Source organism: Ranitomeya variabilis, chromosome 5 (genome assembly GCF_051348905.1).
Source record: "Ranitomeya variabilis isolate aRanVar5 chromosome 5, aRanVar5.hap1, whole genome shotgun sequence".
Classification (NCBI taxonomy): domain Eukaryota; kingdom Metazoa; phylum Chordata; class Amphibia; order Anura; family Dendrobatidae; genus Ranitomeya; species Ranitomeya variabilis.
In genome coordinates, this window is record NC_135236.1 from 209517780 (window position 1) to 209533847 (window position 16068).

The 16068-nt window shown below is 35.5% G+C and overlaps 1 protein-coding gene across 2 annotated transcripts in view; it reads right to left on the reverse strand.

Annotated features, from left to right (window-relative positions):
• Positions 1 to 784: 784 nt before the first annotated feature.
• ONECUT1 (one cut homeobox 1) overlaps positions 785 to 16068 on the reverse strand; it is a 60082-nt gene continuing 44798 nt past the window's right edge. For both annotated transcript variants that reach the window (XM_077263768.1, XM_077263767.1), the window contains one exon: positions 785 to 9497. In XM_077263768.1, the coding sequence (XP_077119883.1) occupies positions 9211 to 9497 (287 nt within the window). In that variant the 3' untranslated portion in view covers positions 785 to 9210. The remainder of the gene's footprint in view (positions 9498 to 16068) is intronic.

Sequence of the window (16068 nt, forward strand, 5' to 3'; positions counted from 1 at the left end):
TGTGAGCCCTCGCGGGCAGGGTCCTCTCTCCTCCTGTACCAGTCGTGACTTGTATTGATTAAAATTATTGTACTTGCTTTTTATTATGTATACCCCTCCTCACACGTAAAGTGCCATGGAATAAATGGTGCGATAATAATAATAAATAATAATAATAATTAGCCATCACTGACTGCACCATACCATTGAGTGATGATGGATCCGATTAGTAGCTGGTAAGCGATTACATTGTTAGTTGCTCCAATGATTGAAGTTCTTTATTAAATATTAAGTAATTTATTCATTATTCATGAGAATTAATTTTTGGACACCTCGGGAAGCTGCTCTCACATTTTTCCAATGTGAATGTCCACTTTAGTGTTTCTCCATTTAATACACTGCTCCAGCCGTATGGTAGATACAGTTACTATATTCTACTGCGGCAATTAGATATTTTCTCTAAACCAGAGAACTGATGCAGAACAAGAATTTTCTTTTCAAGGAAAAAAAAAACTAGATGGCAGATCTAATTCTGTATCGTCTCAGATCAGCACTATCTCAGCCTAACAAATAAATCTTTATGTCAGAATTAAATACACTCTGGAAAGGCCATTTCAGCTCTTTTGTAAGATTTTTTTCAATCGTGTGCAGTGATGGATATCTTTCGATACTGGATGATAGCTGCAGACAGTCATTTCTTAAGGGCTGCAATGCTACTAATTGTAAGAAATATGTCCACTTTTAGTGGAGTGTACAGACAATAAAATAATGAATGCGAAGAAAGAACAAGGGTAAAGAGCGCGGATACATTGATGAAATTTATTTCATTTTCTGACATCAAAATAATTGTCACTGCAAAATGATGCAGACTTTTAAATGTGCCTTGTAGACGTCAGAACAGTTTCCAAAACACAAGACTTTGTCGCACAGTAAATCAATGCACATTATTTTACAAGAGTTAATGACACATCACATCTGCATTTCAGTTATATGGGAATTATGGTAAAAGAAAAAAAACCTAAAATGAAATAAAACACAAAAAGACAAATCTAGAGTTTAAATGTGAAGTAAAGCTGTAGAAAAACTGTAGAAAACTCATGCATCTGAAAGTAGTATTACAACCCGCTCATGTGAAATAATTTGGATAGTACATAGCTAACTGCATGAAATCCAATTTGATATTGCCCAAATTTGGGGTTACATTTGACAATCGAGGTTTGGCGGGCTTCTATTATGCCAACTAGACTCATGTGCAACCAGGTCTTCACTCCACCTATCGCGCATGTTGGACAGGTCAAGGTTACATGGCATTAACAGTTTATTAGTAAAAAATAATCATTTTAAACAATGTTCTGAGCAGTGTATGGGCATACACCATGGAAAAAGGATCACAAAGCAAAAAGAAGATGGAGAGGTCAGTGTCCTAACTGCTACCTGCATTCACAATCTTTTGTCTTTCCCCTGACCAATCAAGCATATGAAGTACCAGCTCCACTCAAAATGTTCCTCTATTTACTGCCAAAATGGATGCCCGGTGCCGGTTGTGTTGTGGGTCGCAGCCAAGTGCCACTCCTGTGAAGTTATAACTGAACACTGGGCATCCTATACTACTGCAGAGATCTGCTCCATTTCTATGGTTAGCCCGCTAATTCACAATAGTATATTGGAGACTACAATCAGATGTGTACACATGTTGTGATGCATCACTTTCATTCTTTATGCACTTTACTAGATGGAGAGGCACCATGGAAAATGGATACATTTTTTTTACAATGGGGCCTTATAATAGATAGATTCAAATGGGTATTCCTATCTTCAAGATCATATCCCAATATGTAGTAGGTGTCATAATAATAATATTAGGAAATACCTCTAATTAGAAATGTATAGTTCTTCTGATTAGCCATGTGCTGGGCATTGCAGTAGTTTAGTTATCAATGGGTACAACCACTAACAACTGTCACTATATGAGTGGTCGTAACCATGAATACCTAACATACAGCAATACCCTGCACATGGGGTAAGAGACCTAGCGAATCAGAAAAACTAGACTACATTTTTATTTGAAGGTATTTGCTAATATTATTATTATTACACCTACTACATATTGGGATAGGATCTTGGAGATGAGAATACCCATTTTTTGTCAATAATCCTGACAGTGACCACTACCGGTCATATCCTACCTGAGCGAATGCACCTGATAGACACGTGATGTCCTTTGTTGTTATATAGCCTAATGAAGCCTTTGTTTAGTGAATTGAAGATTGGTGTACAGTTTTAAGTTTTCTTCATCCTACATTAAAAAAAATAGGGTAGAACTAGCAATGTACTATCAATATATTTCATAGATAGTGGGCAGTGAAAGTATCACATTTTCAGATGCATTTTTTTTATTATTTTTATTTTTACTTTATTTTTCCACCAATGTTTTATTTTAATTATTTACACAGCGTTTTTTTTTTCTTTTACTTAGGTAGCAGTCCAGCTGCTCTTAGTAACTGGTTTGGTATCCACAAAGCAACCAAAAGGAATGATCCGGTTCATAACATGTTTCCCTCCTCCTCTGTAAATCAATTTAGTATGACCATTTTATTTATAAAGTTGAGCAAATATCCAAACACAAGTTTGCTTGTCGTCCAACATTTAACGCCCTCTTCTTTCTATACCCGTGCTTATGGCAAATTATACATATTTATATACACACATAAACAAATCAACTCAAAAGAAAAGAGTCACAAATGCCAGTGCTTGATTAACATTGAACATCAGAAATATTCTTTGGATGTGCAGGTCATACCCACAAAGTAACCCCCTTAAGAAATAAATTAACAACAAAAACCCATAAAATGTACATAAATACATACAAATGACTTCTTTTTGGTTTGATAACAATACCTTCGTCAGTACAAGGTATAGGGATCTGGCAGTGTTTAAAACACACGACAATGTCTGCAAAGATTATTCTTTATACACCCTGCACAGTCAAGAGATTAAAAAAAAAAACAACAAAAACATCTCTCCATCATTTTATCTCGGCAGACAAATAAAAAGGTTGTAACATGAAACTTTGGTTGTTTTAAAACGGACTATATACAGGCATTATTAAAATGTCATCATAAATTAGGCAAAGATAACCAAAATCAAAAACGAAAGATTCAATTTACAGTTCGTTGAAAAGGAACATAAAGAATGCGTATTATTACATTGATTTCATTTTTGTTTTACCCTGTAAAAAAAAAATTCAATATTAAACACAAAGCGTCCTTGTTCAAAAATAAAACCTTCATTGCGTTAAATTGCAACCTGTCCTGACCCAACCCCTTCCTATTCTATGGGTAAAATAATGTATTTGGAAAAAAAAAATAAAACAAAAAGATTTAATAATAACATAAAACAGGTATCAAATAAATATGGATTATAAAGCATTTGAATGAAGGTTAACATTTACCAAACTAGTAAGTTCTGTCTTATCACATAGACTTTCTATACATTACCCTAAAGATTTCTTATACTATGAGGTATTTGAAGGAATTGGTAAGAGGACTGCACGGCCTACATCCAGGCAATAGGCACTCAAAGCGATTGGCCAGGCGCAGGCAAGAGAGTGAGAGAGCAGAAAAAGAGACTGCCAACAGCTAAGACTAGCTAAAACTTTGGTTCATCAGCTAAAAGAGTGAAAAATAAAATCCTTTGGTATCGAAGAAATGTTCATTGCATGGTTGCACTGCAAAAGCACCACGGTGAAGAATTATTCCTTTATGAGTATTATTATTATTATTTAATTAGTGGCCTTTCTTAGAGGCTGAGGTATTCAAAGACATATAAGGTGAGATAGAAGAGGTCAACAGCGGTTTAACACTTTGGTATAAGCAAGGCACTCGTCCTATGAGTTTACAAAGTCTTCAACAATTTTGCCTAAAGCTTTATTTTTTGTTCCTAGCATTGGTAATGGATTTTATGTGTCTTTTGTTTTTTTAGAGGGCATCAGATGACCAGTGACAAGCAATGACCATGGTCTGGCTTATAGAAGGTCAACCATCAACCATAGGGAAACAAGAGCTTGTTTGGATGAATTTGATTTATGAGACCTGTAGGCCAACAACAGCAGGAGGGCTGATGATTGCCTCGGAAAGGGAAAGGAATGGACATTTTAAGAATGAAAATGGACAGAGCCTAAATATAAAATTAAGCAAAAGTTTATTTTCTAGGTACCTGATAGGGAAACCAGAGACATGATTATGTTAGCTTTTGGGCATTTTGAAAAGTCAATTTCCAAATAAGTTAGTGATTTTTTTTTTTTAAGGAAAATTGATGAGCCAGACCATGATCATGATATGCCATCTGGTCTCTCTACTATTGAGTCCATCAGTCTCAAGGGTGTTTTACAGCACCTCTGACCCTGAAGGGGTTAATTATAATATTTATGAAAAAAAAAAAGAGTTATATTTCTCAAAGGTCAAGGGTTATGGGTCAGGAGTCAAAGAAAGGTCGCCGAGTGCCTTTGGCAGACGAAGGCCGTGCAAGAAGAAAAAAATCTTTGGTATTCTTTGGTATCATCAGTGTGATTAAAATCACGAAAATGGAAATTGAGTGAGGTAGCATCTTTGGTTCACACTATAAATAGTCGATCTTTACATTTTTTTCATTTTTTTTTTTTACACACGGAAGCAGCTTTTTCTTTGCTTCTTTGTCCTTTTAGGAAATTGTTACCAAACGTATTGTAAAGCTAACCACACCACAATAGACCAGAAGGTCAGTACAATGAAATCAGCCTGACCTCTGTGATAGGAAATTGAACGCACCATAAACACTAATTAGGCAACACAGCCAAAGTACTTTCTCTTTGTTTGCTAAATGCATAGTTTTTTTTCTTTTTTTTTTTCCTTTTTGACATTGATCTGGTGTGAAAAAAAGACATTTTTATTGGGTTACTGCTTTTCCCAGCTCTAGTGAGAGGACGTGTCCTAAGACTCTTTGGTATACAAAAGAATGCAATTGTAAGCAGTACAGACAAAAAAAAAAACATGATGAAAAAGCAAAAACAATTCTGCCCCCTGAAACATTTTGGGAAGTAAGAAGTAGAAGCAAGCAGATTTGACTGTGTATAGTTTGGTTTTCATAAATGCAATTTGTAACGTGTTATATGATTACAGAACCATTCCTGCATTTCCCCACAAAACTTTATAACTTTAGAAGCCATGTCCTGAGGTCTACATATTTAATAGCACAATGTATTTTAGGTTGTGTGACCATAGTCAGGCCTCCTTTGCACCATGCGGTATTTTTCTGATTCTTAACGGCACATGTATTGAAAAAAAAATTGTTTTATTTTAAAAAAAATAATTCTTGTGTCTAGATATAACTGTTTCATTCTTATAACGCTCCCTGCTGTTCTTTTCAATAAGGATCAAAACATAAACATAAATAATAAGAACACCGGAGGCTGCTATACCAAGTAGGCAAAAGGAATATCTGGACACAGGAAACTTTGTAAAAAATATTCTAAATGAAAATGTGAAATCTGTGCTAAGTGCATTTTCTTGGTTTTAGTTATTTTAGAAAAAGATACAAGTAACCTATGTGCTAGATAGTATTGTAACTGTTGTGGAGCCTTCAGAACTTTGAGCAATAACGTTCTTCGATCTAATGAAAATAAAATATCTCTGTTTTACAAGATGTAAGAGAGTAACTTTTTTTTGTGGGACAACTCAGATATGGTCTTGTCTGAGATTAATAAAAAGAGTATCTTGCTTTTCCGGAAATAGCGCCATTCTTGTCTCTGGGATGTGTCTGGTATTGTGACGTAACCCTTCTTAAGTAAAAGAGACTGAGCCACAGAATCAGACATGACAACAGTGGCACTTCTAGAAATTCGAGATACATTTAAAAAATGTGGTACAGCAGGTGGAAACTGCTCGGGAGTAACATTAGTAAAAGGCCCAATTTAGTCAATGCTGTATGACCCAAAATGAACTCAAAATCACTCCTGTAAAAAATGTGATGTGCAACTGGGAATAATACATTAATAAATAATTATCAAAGCTTTGGTCATGAGGAAAAGTGTGGCAGAAAACCTGTACAAATTATTTGTACCTTATGAATAAGGAGAGCAATTGTTAGTATGGTCATACATTGTAACTAGAGTCTGGCAAGCTAAACTACGGCTCTACAGGAGTATAAAATATATACTATACCAAAATAAGGACAACCATGCTTGTGGGAAAAAAAAAGTGGAAAAAAAAAGTGGAAAAAAAAAAGTGGAAAAAAAAAAAGTGGGGAAAAAAAGAAAGAAAAATGTTTTGCTCTGTCCAATAGATAGCATCGCCTTCATTGGTTACAGTGCTGAACTGTAGACTGTCACTAAATTTGTTAAATTTTGTTTTCAATTAAATATTACATGAAATATTTATTCTTGTTTGCACATTGCAGATGAGCTGCAATTTGTAAATGATTTTTATAAAGCCTCGGCAAAAACATGCAAACATACAACACAACTTGTGGAACGTATAGCTACCTGCAATGTAAAAAAGTTTAAAAGCAATCTACATATATCTATAAATATATATATTTATATATAAATATATAGATATATTTGTATACATATATGTATATATATCTACACAAAGATATATATATACATATATATATAACTTACAGAGCCATCGTTTGTGCGGAGCAAGTTGGTGTGCATCTGTCTATGAATAGACATGGACATATCCCTTTGACATCTGTCTACAGCATAGCTTACATCTGAAGTAGCCTGAATGTGAAGAACCATGGCCGATCTAGATTATGATATTGTAGATTTTTATTTTTTGTGATTGCTTTGCATTCTATGTTACCTACTAGGTCTTGGACAGCCCCTTTAAGGAATATTTCTTGTGTATGGAGCACATAGGAAGGACTCATCATAGTACAGCATGGAATAGTTACAGTTGTAGTTGCACGTCTTCTTTGTATACCAGTAGAACATCATTACTATTAGACATTACTCTTTGGTATCAGCAATGGATTCACTGGTTACATAACAAGACATTTACAGAACACTACTAACTTGGACATTGTTATAAAACTGCAAAAATATATCAATGAATTTAGTTTTTAAAGTCTATTATGGTATAAATGTGCAACTCTAGCTGTCTTTGGAATTAAATATGATGGTAATTTGCGATTGAAACTAAATTACCGTAGTAGATAAACGTCATGTCACTGTAGATGGAACGATAGTCCAGCTGTGTAGTCTGAAATCTAGGCTTATGAATCATTAAGTACATAGCATAGAGCACTATTATGATACAGTGAGGATGACAAGTAAGTCAAAGTTGGAGAAAGGCCTCTTGACATTCTGTTCACCAAAATGGACAAAAAGAATATAGGTTTTACTTATATCAGTGAACTGGTTATTATTGCTGGTTCATCAGCTAATAAAACCTGCTCACCTAGTAAAGTAAAGGCGGTCAATAAAAGTAAAGCAGATGTAGACCACCATTGAGTAAACTGCAATTGTGTAACAAATTATGAACACCAGGATTTACAATTCTACAACTCTAGCCATTGGTTGTATAAAGTCCCATATATAGATTAAACTAGCGTTGGCCGAACCTACCCATATCGGTGAGCTTGGCCTACAGTTCAATGTGTAGGAGGCCTCCTGACTTTCCCATGACAGATGATGTCGGGGGAAATAAGGTTACAGCAATTTTAGACTGCTGATCCTTTTCTTCGCGCTCTGAGCACTCTTGTGTATAAGAAGTTGTGAGATATAGTTGTCAGTCAAACGATCAGCTAAACAATCGTTCATCCGACAACTATATATTGAGTAGTGTATGTAGTGTTCATAAAAAAATATAACATGGCTCTTGAACATATAATATAAATCTTTGGTTTGCTGTCACTGCAGTTTGGATATTGTTACAACTTGATTAAAATCAGAAACAAATGATTACAAGAGCACAAATTTTTGGATTTGTATTGCTGAAGGACAATGCGTCAGTTTAGGTTTTACAGCAGGAAAGAAGAAAAAAATACCCACTAATCCTCAACTTAAATATTTTTACTGTTATATATGTTATTGTGTGCCAGGTAAGATTATAGGAGCTGATGGGGTGGAGGTAAATGATTTATAATACAGTGGGATTCAAAGCCTTATCAAAAATAATGGTGCAGGAAATGGAAATATTTTGAAGGCCACAAACGATACCATACACACACTCGTACACACACCTAATCTCATCCACCCACCCCACACACCCTCTCACACACTGGATTCATGGTAAATATACAAAATAGTAAGATGGTGGCGTGTGGGTAAAAATATCAGACAAACTGAAAATATTTGTGCTCGAGCAGATCGTAGCCTCAGGTACTACAATGGTTATTTGGTTTCCTTATAAATAACAGTCCTGTTTTTAGTGAATGTTTGTGAATTTTCATTATTATCTAGTAAGAAATTAGAATTGTTTATACCTACGCTTCTTCATACAACATTATGTAAAAATATCACTGGAATATTAAAATCACTGGAATAAAACACCTGGACTACTATTCTAAACATGATCTTTGGTATGTTGCACTTGTGGGAAAGGTTGTATCACTATTTTCTGAAGAACTCTTAACAAACAAAGAGAATGCACAGGTCTAGGTGCCATTCAGTCATTTGAGCACTACCGGCAAGTCTTAAAACCGCTAGGTTCAAACAACACAATTACACTCAGTTCCAATGAACTCAAGACGACTTGTAGGTCACACCATATCCCAACCTGTAGACAAGTTATGACCATGTTCCTTACCACTGGATTGTATAAAGTACTAATACACCATACACCTTCATGTTTAAATGTGTGGTGGAAATGAAAAAACCCATATCAGAAGAAGTCCTTTCAATAAAAAGAGAACACGATGCTCCAAACCACCAAACAGCAAACTACGGTGAAGGTGGAAATGATGATTGAAGGTGTAAGGCCAGTGGAATTTTGTATCATCATCATTAGTAGTTTTTTTTTGCAAGTCGTTCTCCTGAAAAATGTCTTATCAAGAAAAGTTCACCATACAGGAGAAATGAGTCTTTGGTTTCTTTGGATTTATAAATAATTTTGGTTTGAAATAGTTCTGAAAGTATAAACCTGCTATTGTGAGGTCCTTGTCCTTTGTATTAAAGCTTTTCCACCGAGGTTGTAGTTTCTTTTTTATTTTATTTTATTTTTTTTTTGGTTTTTCTTTTTTTTTCCTTCATGCTTTGGTACAAGTGCTTGATGAAGATGATGTGTTTCCCGAGCTACCCTCATCTTGCCATTTATCTAGACTCCTTCTGCGAGCATTCATGAAGAAGTTGCTGACTGTGCTGAGCTCCAAGCCAAGCTGCTGGGAAATAGTGATCTGTAACTCTTTGGATGGACGCTTATTTTCTTTGAATATTGCATGGAGAGTCCTCCGTTGGACATCTGTGAAGACCAACCTTGGCTTCTTTGGTGTGTTTCCTCTGTCTTTACCATGATCTTGTTCTTTTCGTTTACAAGCTAATAAAAAATGAAGAAAGGAAAATGGGAAAAAGAAAAAAAGAAATATAACTATCAGTGTTAAAATATTACATCCATCAAATTACAAATACAACACAATAGTACTTTGGTGAATAAAGACATATTGTCACACATTATATACAGATATCATATTAGTTCTTTCCTGGTGTACAAATGTGTGATAGATCGTCATCTCATGCTAGTACCTGCTAGATATTAGTCTGGCCAATTTGAGACAGTCAACACATGAGGGCATCTGAGTAACTAGAAAATGTGTGACTGGCATACATCTAAAGGCCCCCACACACATTCAACTAACGTTGGCTGAGCCAGCTGATATTGATGGCTTTGGCTAAGGCTCTAATCAGTATGGCTGGGAGAGATGTTGGTCGCGTACGTCTGTTTTCGGACTGCCAATTACATCGTTCTCACGAAGATTAGCCGCCGGCCGAAAGGTCAGCTGGTGGCTTCCTCATAAAGAACACTGGAGCCCTTGGCCAGCGAGCGCTCCTGTGTATGAGATAGTCAGTTGAGATTGCTGTTGGCTAAACGATCGGCCAGAAGTATCGTTCACCCGACAGCCACCTAATGTGCATGGCAAGAGGACCAGTGTCTAACAAAAAATTAAGAATGGTAATCCCTTGCAGTTTTAAACTTTGGTTACATTTACCCCAAAAGGTTTAAAAATGGGATGCAGTTACTACAATATCATATATAACCTCTTTAACCTGTGATTACGGAAATGCAAAAATGGTGGGATAATAACAACAGTCAGAATACAAGAAAACCATAGGCACTTTTAAAAAAAAGCCTGAAACATCTTGGGCTTCCAGATAATTGCTAAAGGTTAAAGTTTCTTCCGCCTTTCAGATTAGTAATTAAAATTCCGAATTGGCTTAGGAACACAAACATGGTAAACATTGGGGAAACCTGCATCTATATTACCCTTTATCTAAAGCTTTGCTAGGATATTTGCTCTGTAACACAAGTGGTCAAGTTTTGCAACAGAGTATACATCTTTACATTGTAGCACTTAAGCCTGTTATTGTGTAGTAATATTATGGAATTATGGCAGGTACATTTCTATAACATAGTTTTAATAGCCACAGGCTAAACTTGGAGCAAAGTCAACTCAGATAGCTGGAAATAATGTTCCATTCCTCTTGTATCTTTTGTTTAAGTAAGATTAATCAGCTAATAAACACATAGTGACCTATCTCATCTGAGATAAGGAGGCGCCTCTTGGATTGTATTGCTGGTAGCAGTTGGGTCCAAGAGCTACCTATTATCAGTGCTCTGTCTGTGACTATATATTACTCTATAACATAAGACATAGTTTGCTGACAACATGTCATACTCTTTAAAGACTGTATGTCTGCCAAGTTATCTTTAAGAATAATCAATATGACAAATCAATAGACAACGCCAATAATTCATATATAATAATAGCCTAGCAATTTATCCTCATTTTGGCCCAGTATTTACATAAACATTATCAGCCCGCAAAGAGTGATAGTAAAATGTATTTAGAGAAGTTTTTCTTTATCTCGACAGCACAAAGTTCATTTCTTAATAGAATTCTTTGTAATGATACAGATCTAAGTTATTGTAACTCATTTAATAACTTAAAGCACAGGCAGAAAATTACCGTCAGCTAAATGATTGTTCGGCCCACAGTGATTACATCACTAAAGAGGCTGTCCCGGATTATAAAACTGACACTTTTTATCAGAATCGTTGCCAGTCTTGTCTATGAGCGGTGTCTAGTGTTATGGAAGTGAATAGAACTGAGCTTCAATTGCAGACAATGCCCATAATCAAGAATGGGGATATTTCAAGAATAAGATTCAGAAAAGCATATGCAAAAATTGTTTGTCGCCTCAAAAAATGGATAATTTTTCATGAATATTTTCATCCAAATTCAGTTCCTATGTCATCTGTATGTCCAATGTTAAGATCCATATGGCATCCGATTTTACATGAACAATTTACAGCACCACTCCAGCATTTTATCTCTTTATTTTACAGATGGAGTGGTGTCACTAATTTAAGTTCCCTGCCCCTAGTATTGTACTTACCAGCCTTTGTCTTCATATGTGTTATTGGTGCTGCTCTGGTCGGTCTGCTACAGGTTGTGTCCTGCCGGATGGCTCCAGTGTTTGCCGGGCGAGCCAGAGGTCACAACTCAATGTAAGTCTACGAGAGACAGAACGAGGCCAGAATGAGGCCAGAACGAAGCTCTCGTAGACATACATTGAGAGCTTGTGACTGTTACCTCCCACTTCTGGTCAGTCAGAAGTTGTGGTCACAAGATGATGACACAAGACCGCAGCAGTATCGGGAACAGCTGTAGACAGTGGTTGGGGAGTACAAGACCAGGGGACATTAATAGCACCACTCCAGAGCTGAAATAAAGAAAATGCTGGGGTTTGGCTTTAATAAATAATAAAAGGCCCACTATAGTTTCCAAAGTTAACAATTGCAATGAATCCACAAAAATCGGATGTCATACAGATGGCAACCTGTGTGTGATTCTTTTTCTTTTTGCACATCCATTGTCTTATACTGGAAGAGTCTGATCCGAAATACAGATCAAAGTAGCACATGCGAATCTTTTCACGTGGATCATCGGCCCATGTGTAAAAGCATTCATGTGAACTACCATATTGACTTGCATTGGTTTGTGTGCCGTCCGTACACTAACCATTTCTGCATACAGGCAGCACACGTCTGGATGAGGCCAAGGCCTCACCCTTTCTTAAACTGTGAACAAAGATTTTTAAATGCACATTCACTACTACTAAAAAGTGCATGTAATGTCAAGGTGTGGAGGTGAGGTGGTGAGGATGGGATCAATTGCCATTAGACACTCTCCTTAGACACTATATATAATGACGGGATCCATTAACCTAAAAGCAATAACCATATCAGCCATATATTTATTATATCCATTATTATTTGAAGGATCCATATAAAACATTTTGCATCATTATGAGAATCACAGATGGTTATATACAGTAGTTTGTTTGTGCAATCCACTTTTCTTTGTGCTGAACTGAGCTCCCCTTTGTCATATACAATACACAATCTGCTTCATGTGCCAAGATCTGAACTTTCCTGATTGCTTCCTCTTCTGCCGGGCCAGCAGCTTGGTACGTATATATGGCGCCGTCTGCTTACTCTCCTATTGATTTTTTGCATGCAACTTACTTTCCACTTGCACATTACACAACTCTAAAACCAACCTGCTCACCTAAAAACCATAATGAGTCAGTAGAATGAATGGCAACAGATATCCAAGCTAGTCATATCAGTGGATATACAATGCAAAGCTGACTCTGCCTTGATGTCTACAAAGCGATGATGGGATGGAGGGCAGTAGACATGAATTATACATCTAAAAGAGGTGAAATCGGTGCCATTGTTTCTTTTCCATTGTCATTAAGATAAAAGCAATATACATTTTTCTACCATGAAGGTAATATACAGTACAATAGTATAAGTTCAGATAGAACAGATAGAATACACATTATATATAGACAGAACATAGCTAGATAGATAGATAGATAGATAGATAGATAGATAGATAGATAGATAGATAGATAGATAATAGATATGAGATAGATAGATAGATAGATAGATAGATAGATAGATACTAGATAGATAGATAGATAGATAGATAGATAATAGATACTAGATAGATAGATAGATAGATAGATAGATAGATAGATAGATAGATAGATAGATAGATAGAAAGATAGATGATATACGGATAGAAGATAGAATAAGGCTTATAGATAGGACTTATAGATAGACTTTGGAGAGAGAGATAGATAAATATATAAATAAAAGGAAATAGATCTTTGAAATAATAATTGAAGGTGAAAGCCTTAAAGGGGTCATCTTGAGGATAGGCCATTAGTATCAGATTGGCTGATACCTGGTGCTGCAGCAGTTGGACGTGCATAGGGTAAGGAGCTAAAACAGCACAGCTCAGTACATTGTGTAGTGACCCTTCCTGAGTAATCCAGCTCAGCTCCAATTGAAGTGAATGTTACTCGAGCAGCAGTGCCTGCGAATAGCCAGTACACAGAGGAAAGAGCTGTGATGTTCCGTCTCCGCACACAGCAGTGGCAACAGATATTTGCTGATCGATGGGCAGTCCACGTGTGTTGGGTGATATTGATAACCTATTTCTAAGACAGGTCTTCAATATCTCAGTCCCTAACAAACCCTTTAAGACACTGGCCATGTGTCAGGATAATAGAAAAGAAGCAAAAAAAAAAAAAGCAGTGGTCTAACTCAATATTTGCTGAGTTGCAAAGCTACCTTTTATTTCCTTTATTTTCTTGATAGATACTGTAGTAACTCTTTAAATTATTTATATCTTTTTTGTTAGAAATGTTAAATTTTATCCTGTTTTTTTTTTCTTTTTAAATTACTAACCAGTGAATTATTTTTACGGTCACATCTGGAGTATTTACCTTTTGTGGTTTTAACGGAACTCTAAGGCCGGCGTCACAGTATCAGTATTTGGTCAGTATGTTACATCAGTATTTGTAGCCAAAACCAGGAGTGGGTGACGAATACAGAAGTGGTGCATATGTTTCTATTATACTTTTCCTCTAATTGTTCCACTCCTGGTTTTGGCTTTCAAATACTGATGGAAAATACTGACCAAATACTGATAGTGTGACGGCAGCCTCATTGTTACCACTAAATTGCTTTAATTAAAAAAATTGTGACTAACAATATTTTTAATAAGATGATTTACCTATTTTTTTTTATTTTTTTTTTTAAAGTTGAAATGGCTTATCTACCCGTAGTCCAATACTGCACTGTATCTTAGAAATAATAGTTAGAAATTCACTTTCAATTCATGCCTATGTCTATCTACCTGTTAAATAATTAAAGAGGTCCACTAACACAGTACACTGTAATCAATAGATCTTGGAATAAAACTAAGTTTCACAATTGGATGTATTAAAATAAAATGTTCCTGTGCTGAGATAATCTTATAAATGTGTCCCTGCTGTGTGCTGTGTAATGTGTGTGTCTGACCGTACAGGGACATGGTCTGATCATACCACATCTCCAGGGGAGGAAGCAAAAGAGAGGCTATAGATAGCACAGCACGAGATCATAAATGTTGCTTTCTGTGAGGTAAATGTTTTACCGCACAGAAAGAATCAGATGTGATCCCATGCTGTCCTGTCTGTATACTCTTTTGTAATCTCCCCCGCCCAGGAGCTGTGGTGTGATCAGACCATGTCCCTGTACGGTCAGACACGGCCAATACACAGCACACAGCAGGGGCACATTTATAAGATTATCTCAGCACAGGAACATTTTTGTAACACATCCAGTTGTAGAACTTATTTTTATTCAAAGATCTATTGATTAAAATGTACTTTATTCATGCAAAGTCCACGTACGAGTCCACTTTTTTAATTGAAGATGGAGTGCTGCCTTTTTTTCATTGGATTATCTATCTATCTATCTATCTATCTATTATATATTATATCTACCTATCTATCATCTATTATATATCTATCATATCTATCTATTATCTATCTATCTATCTATCTATCTATCTATCTATCTATCTATCTATCAATCAATCATCTATCTATCTATCTATCTATCTATCTATCTATCTACGGTATCTATATATCATCTATCTATCTATCTATCTATCTATCTATCTATCTATCTATCTATCTATCATATATCTATCTATCTATCTAATTGTAGGCTAAACCCAGGATTAGACATGAGTGTCCAAAATTTTAGGTTGATAGTTTAAGAGAAGGCATGTACAATAGATCAGGGACCCATCAGAGGGAGGTCACCTTGCCGTGGTTGATGGGCATACATGAATTGGCCAATTTATGCGCTAAGAACCTTCATTTTCATTCATTTCCGTAAGTTTAAAAAAAAAAAAAAAAAATTTGAACAAAAATTTTTTGGGTAGTAAAATCTAGATTATATGTTTTTAATGCTTTTCTTTGTTTTGACATGGCCTAAACTTATACATAGTGCTGCTGTGCTTTCTTTTTTCTATCTATCTATCTATCTATCTATCTATCTATCTATCTATCTATCTATTTATCAGCTATCTATCTATTATCTATCATCTATCTATCATCTATCTATCTAGCATCTATCTATCTATCTATCTATCTATCTATCTATCTATCTATCTATCTATCAGCTATCTATCTATTATCCAGCTATCAATCATCTATCTATCTATCATCTATCTATCTTTATATCTATTTGTCTATAATTATCTATCTATCATCTATCTATTATCTACCTATCTAGCATCTATCTATCTATCTATCTATCTATCTATCTATCTATCTATCTATCTATCATCTACTGTATCCTTATATCTATTTATCTATAATTATCTATCTATCTATCTATCTATCTATCTATCTATCATGTATCTGGATTCTTCAATAATCTATCTGGATTTTAGAAATAAATGGCATGTAAGAAACATGCCGCAACTATCATGCACAATTATGTATTAAGGCACGATGGCTACTGACAAAAAATGTAT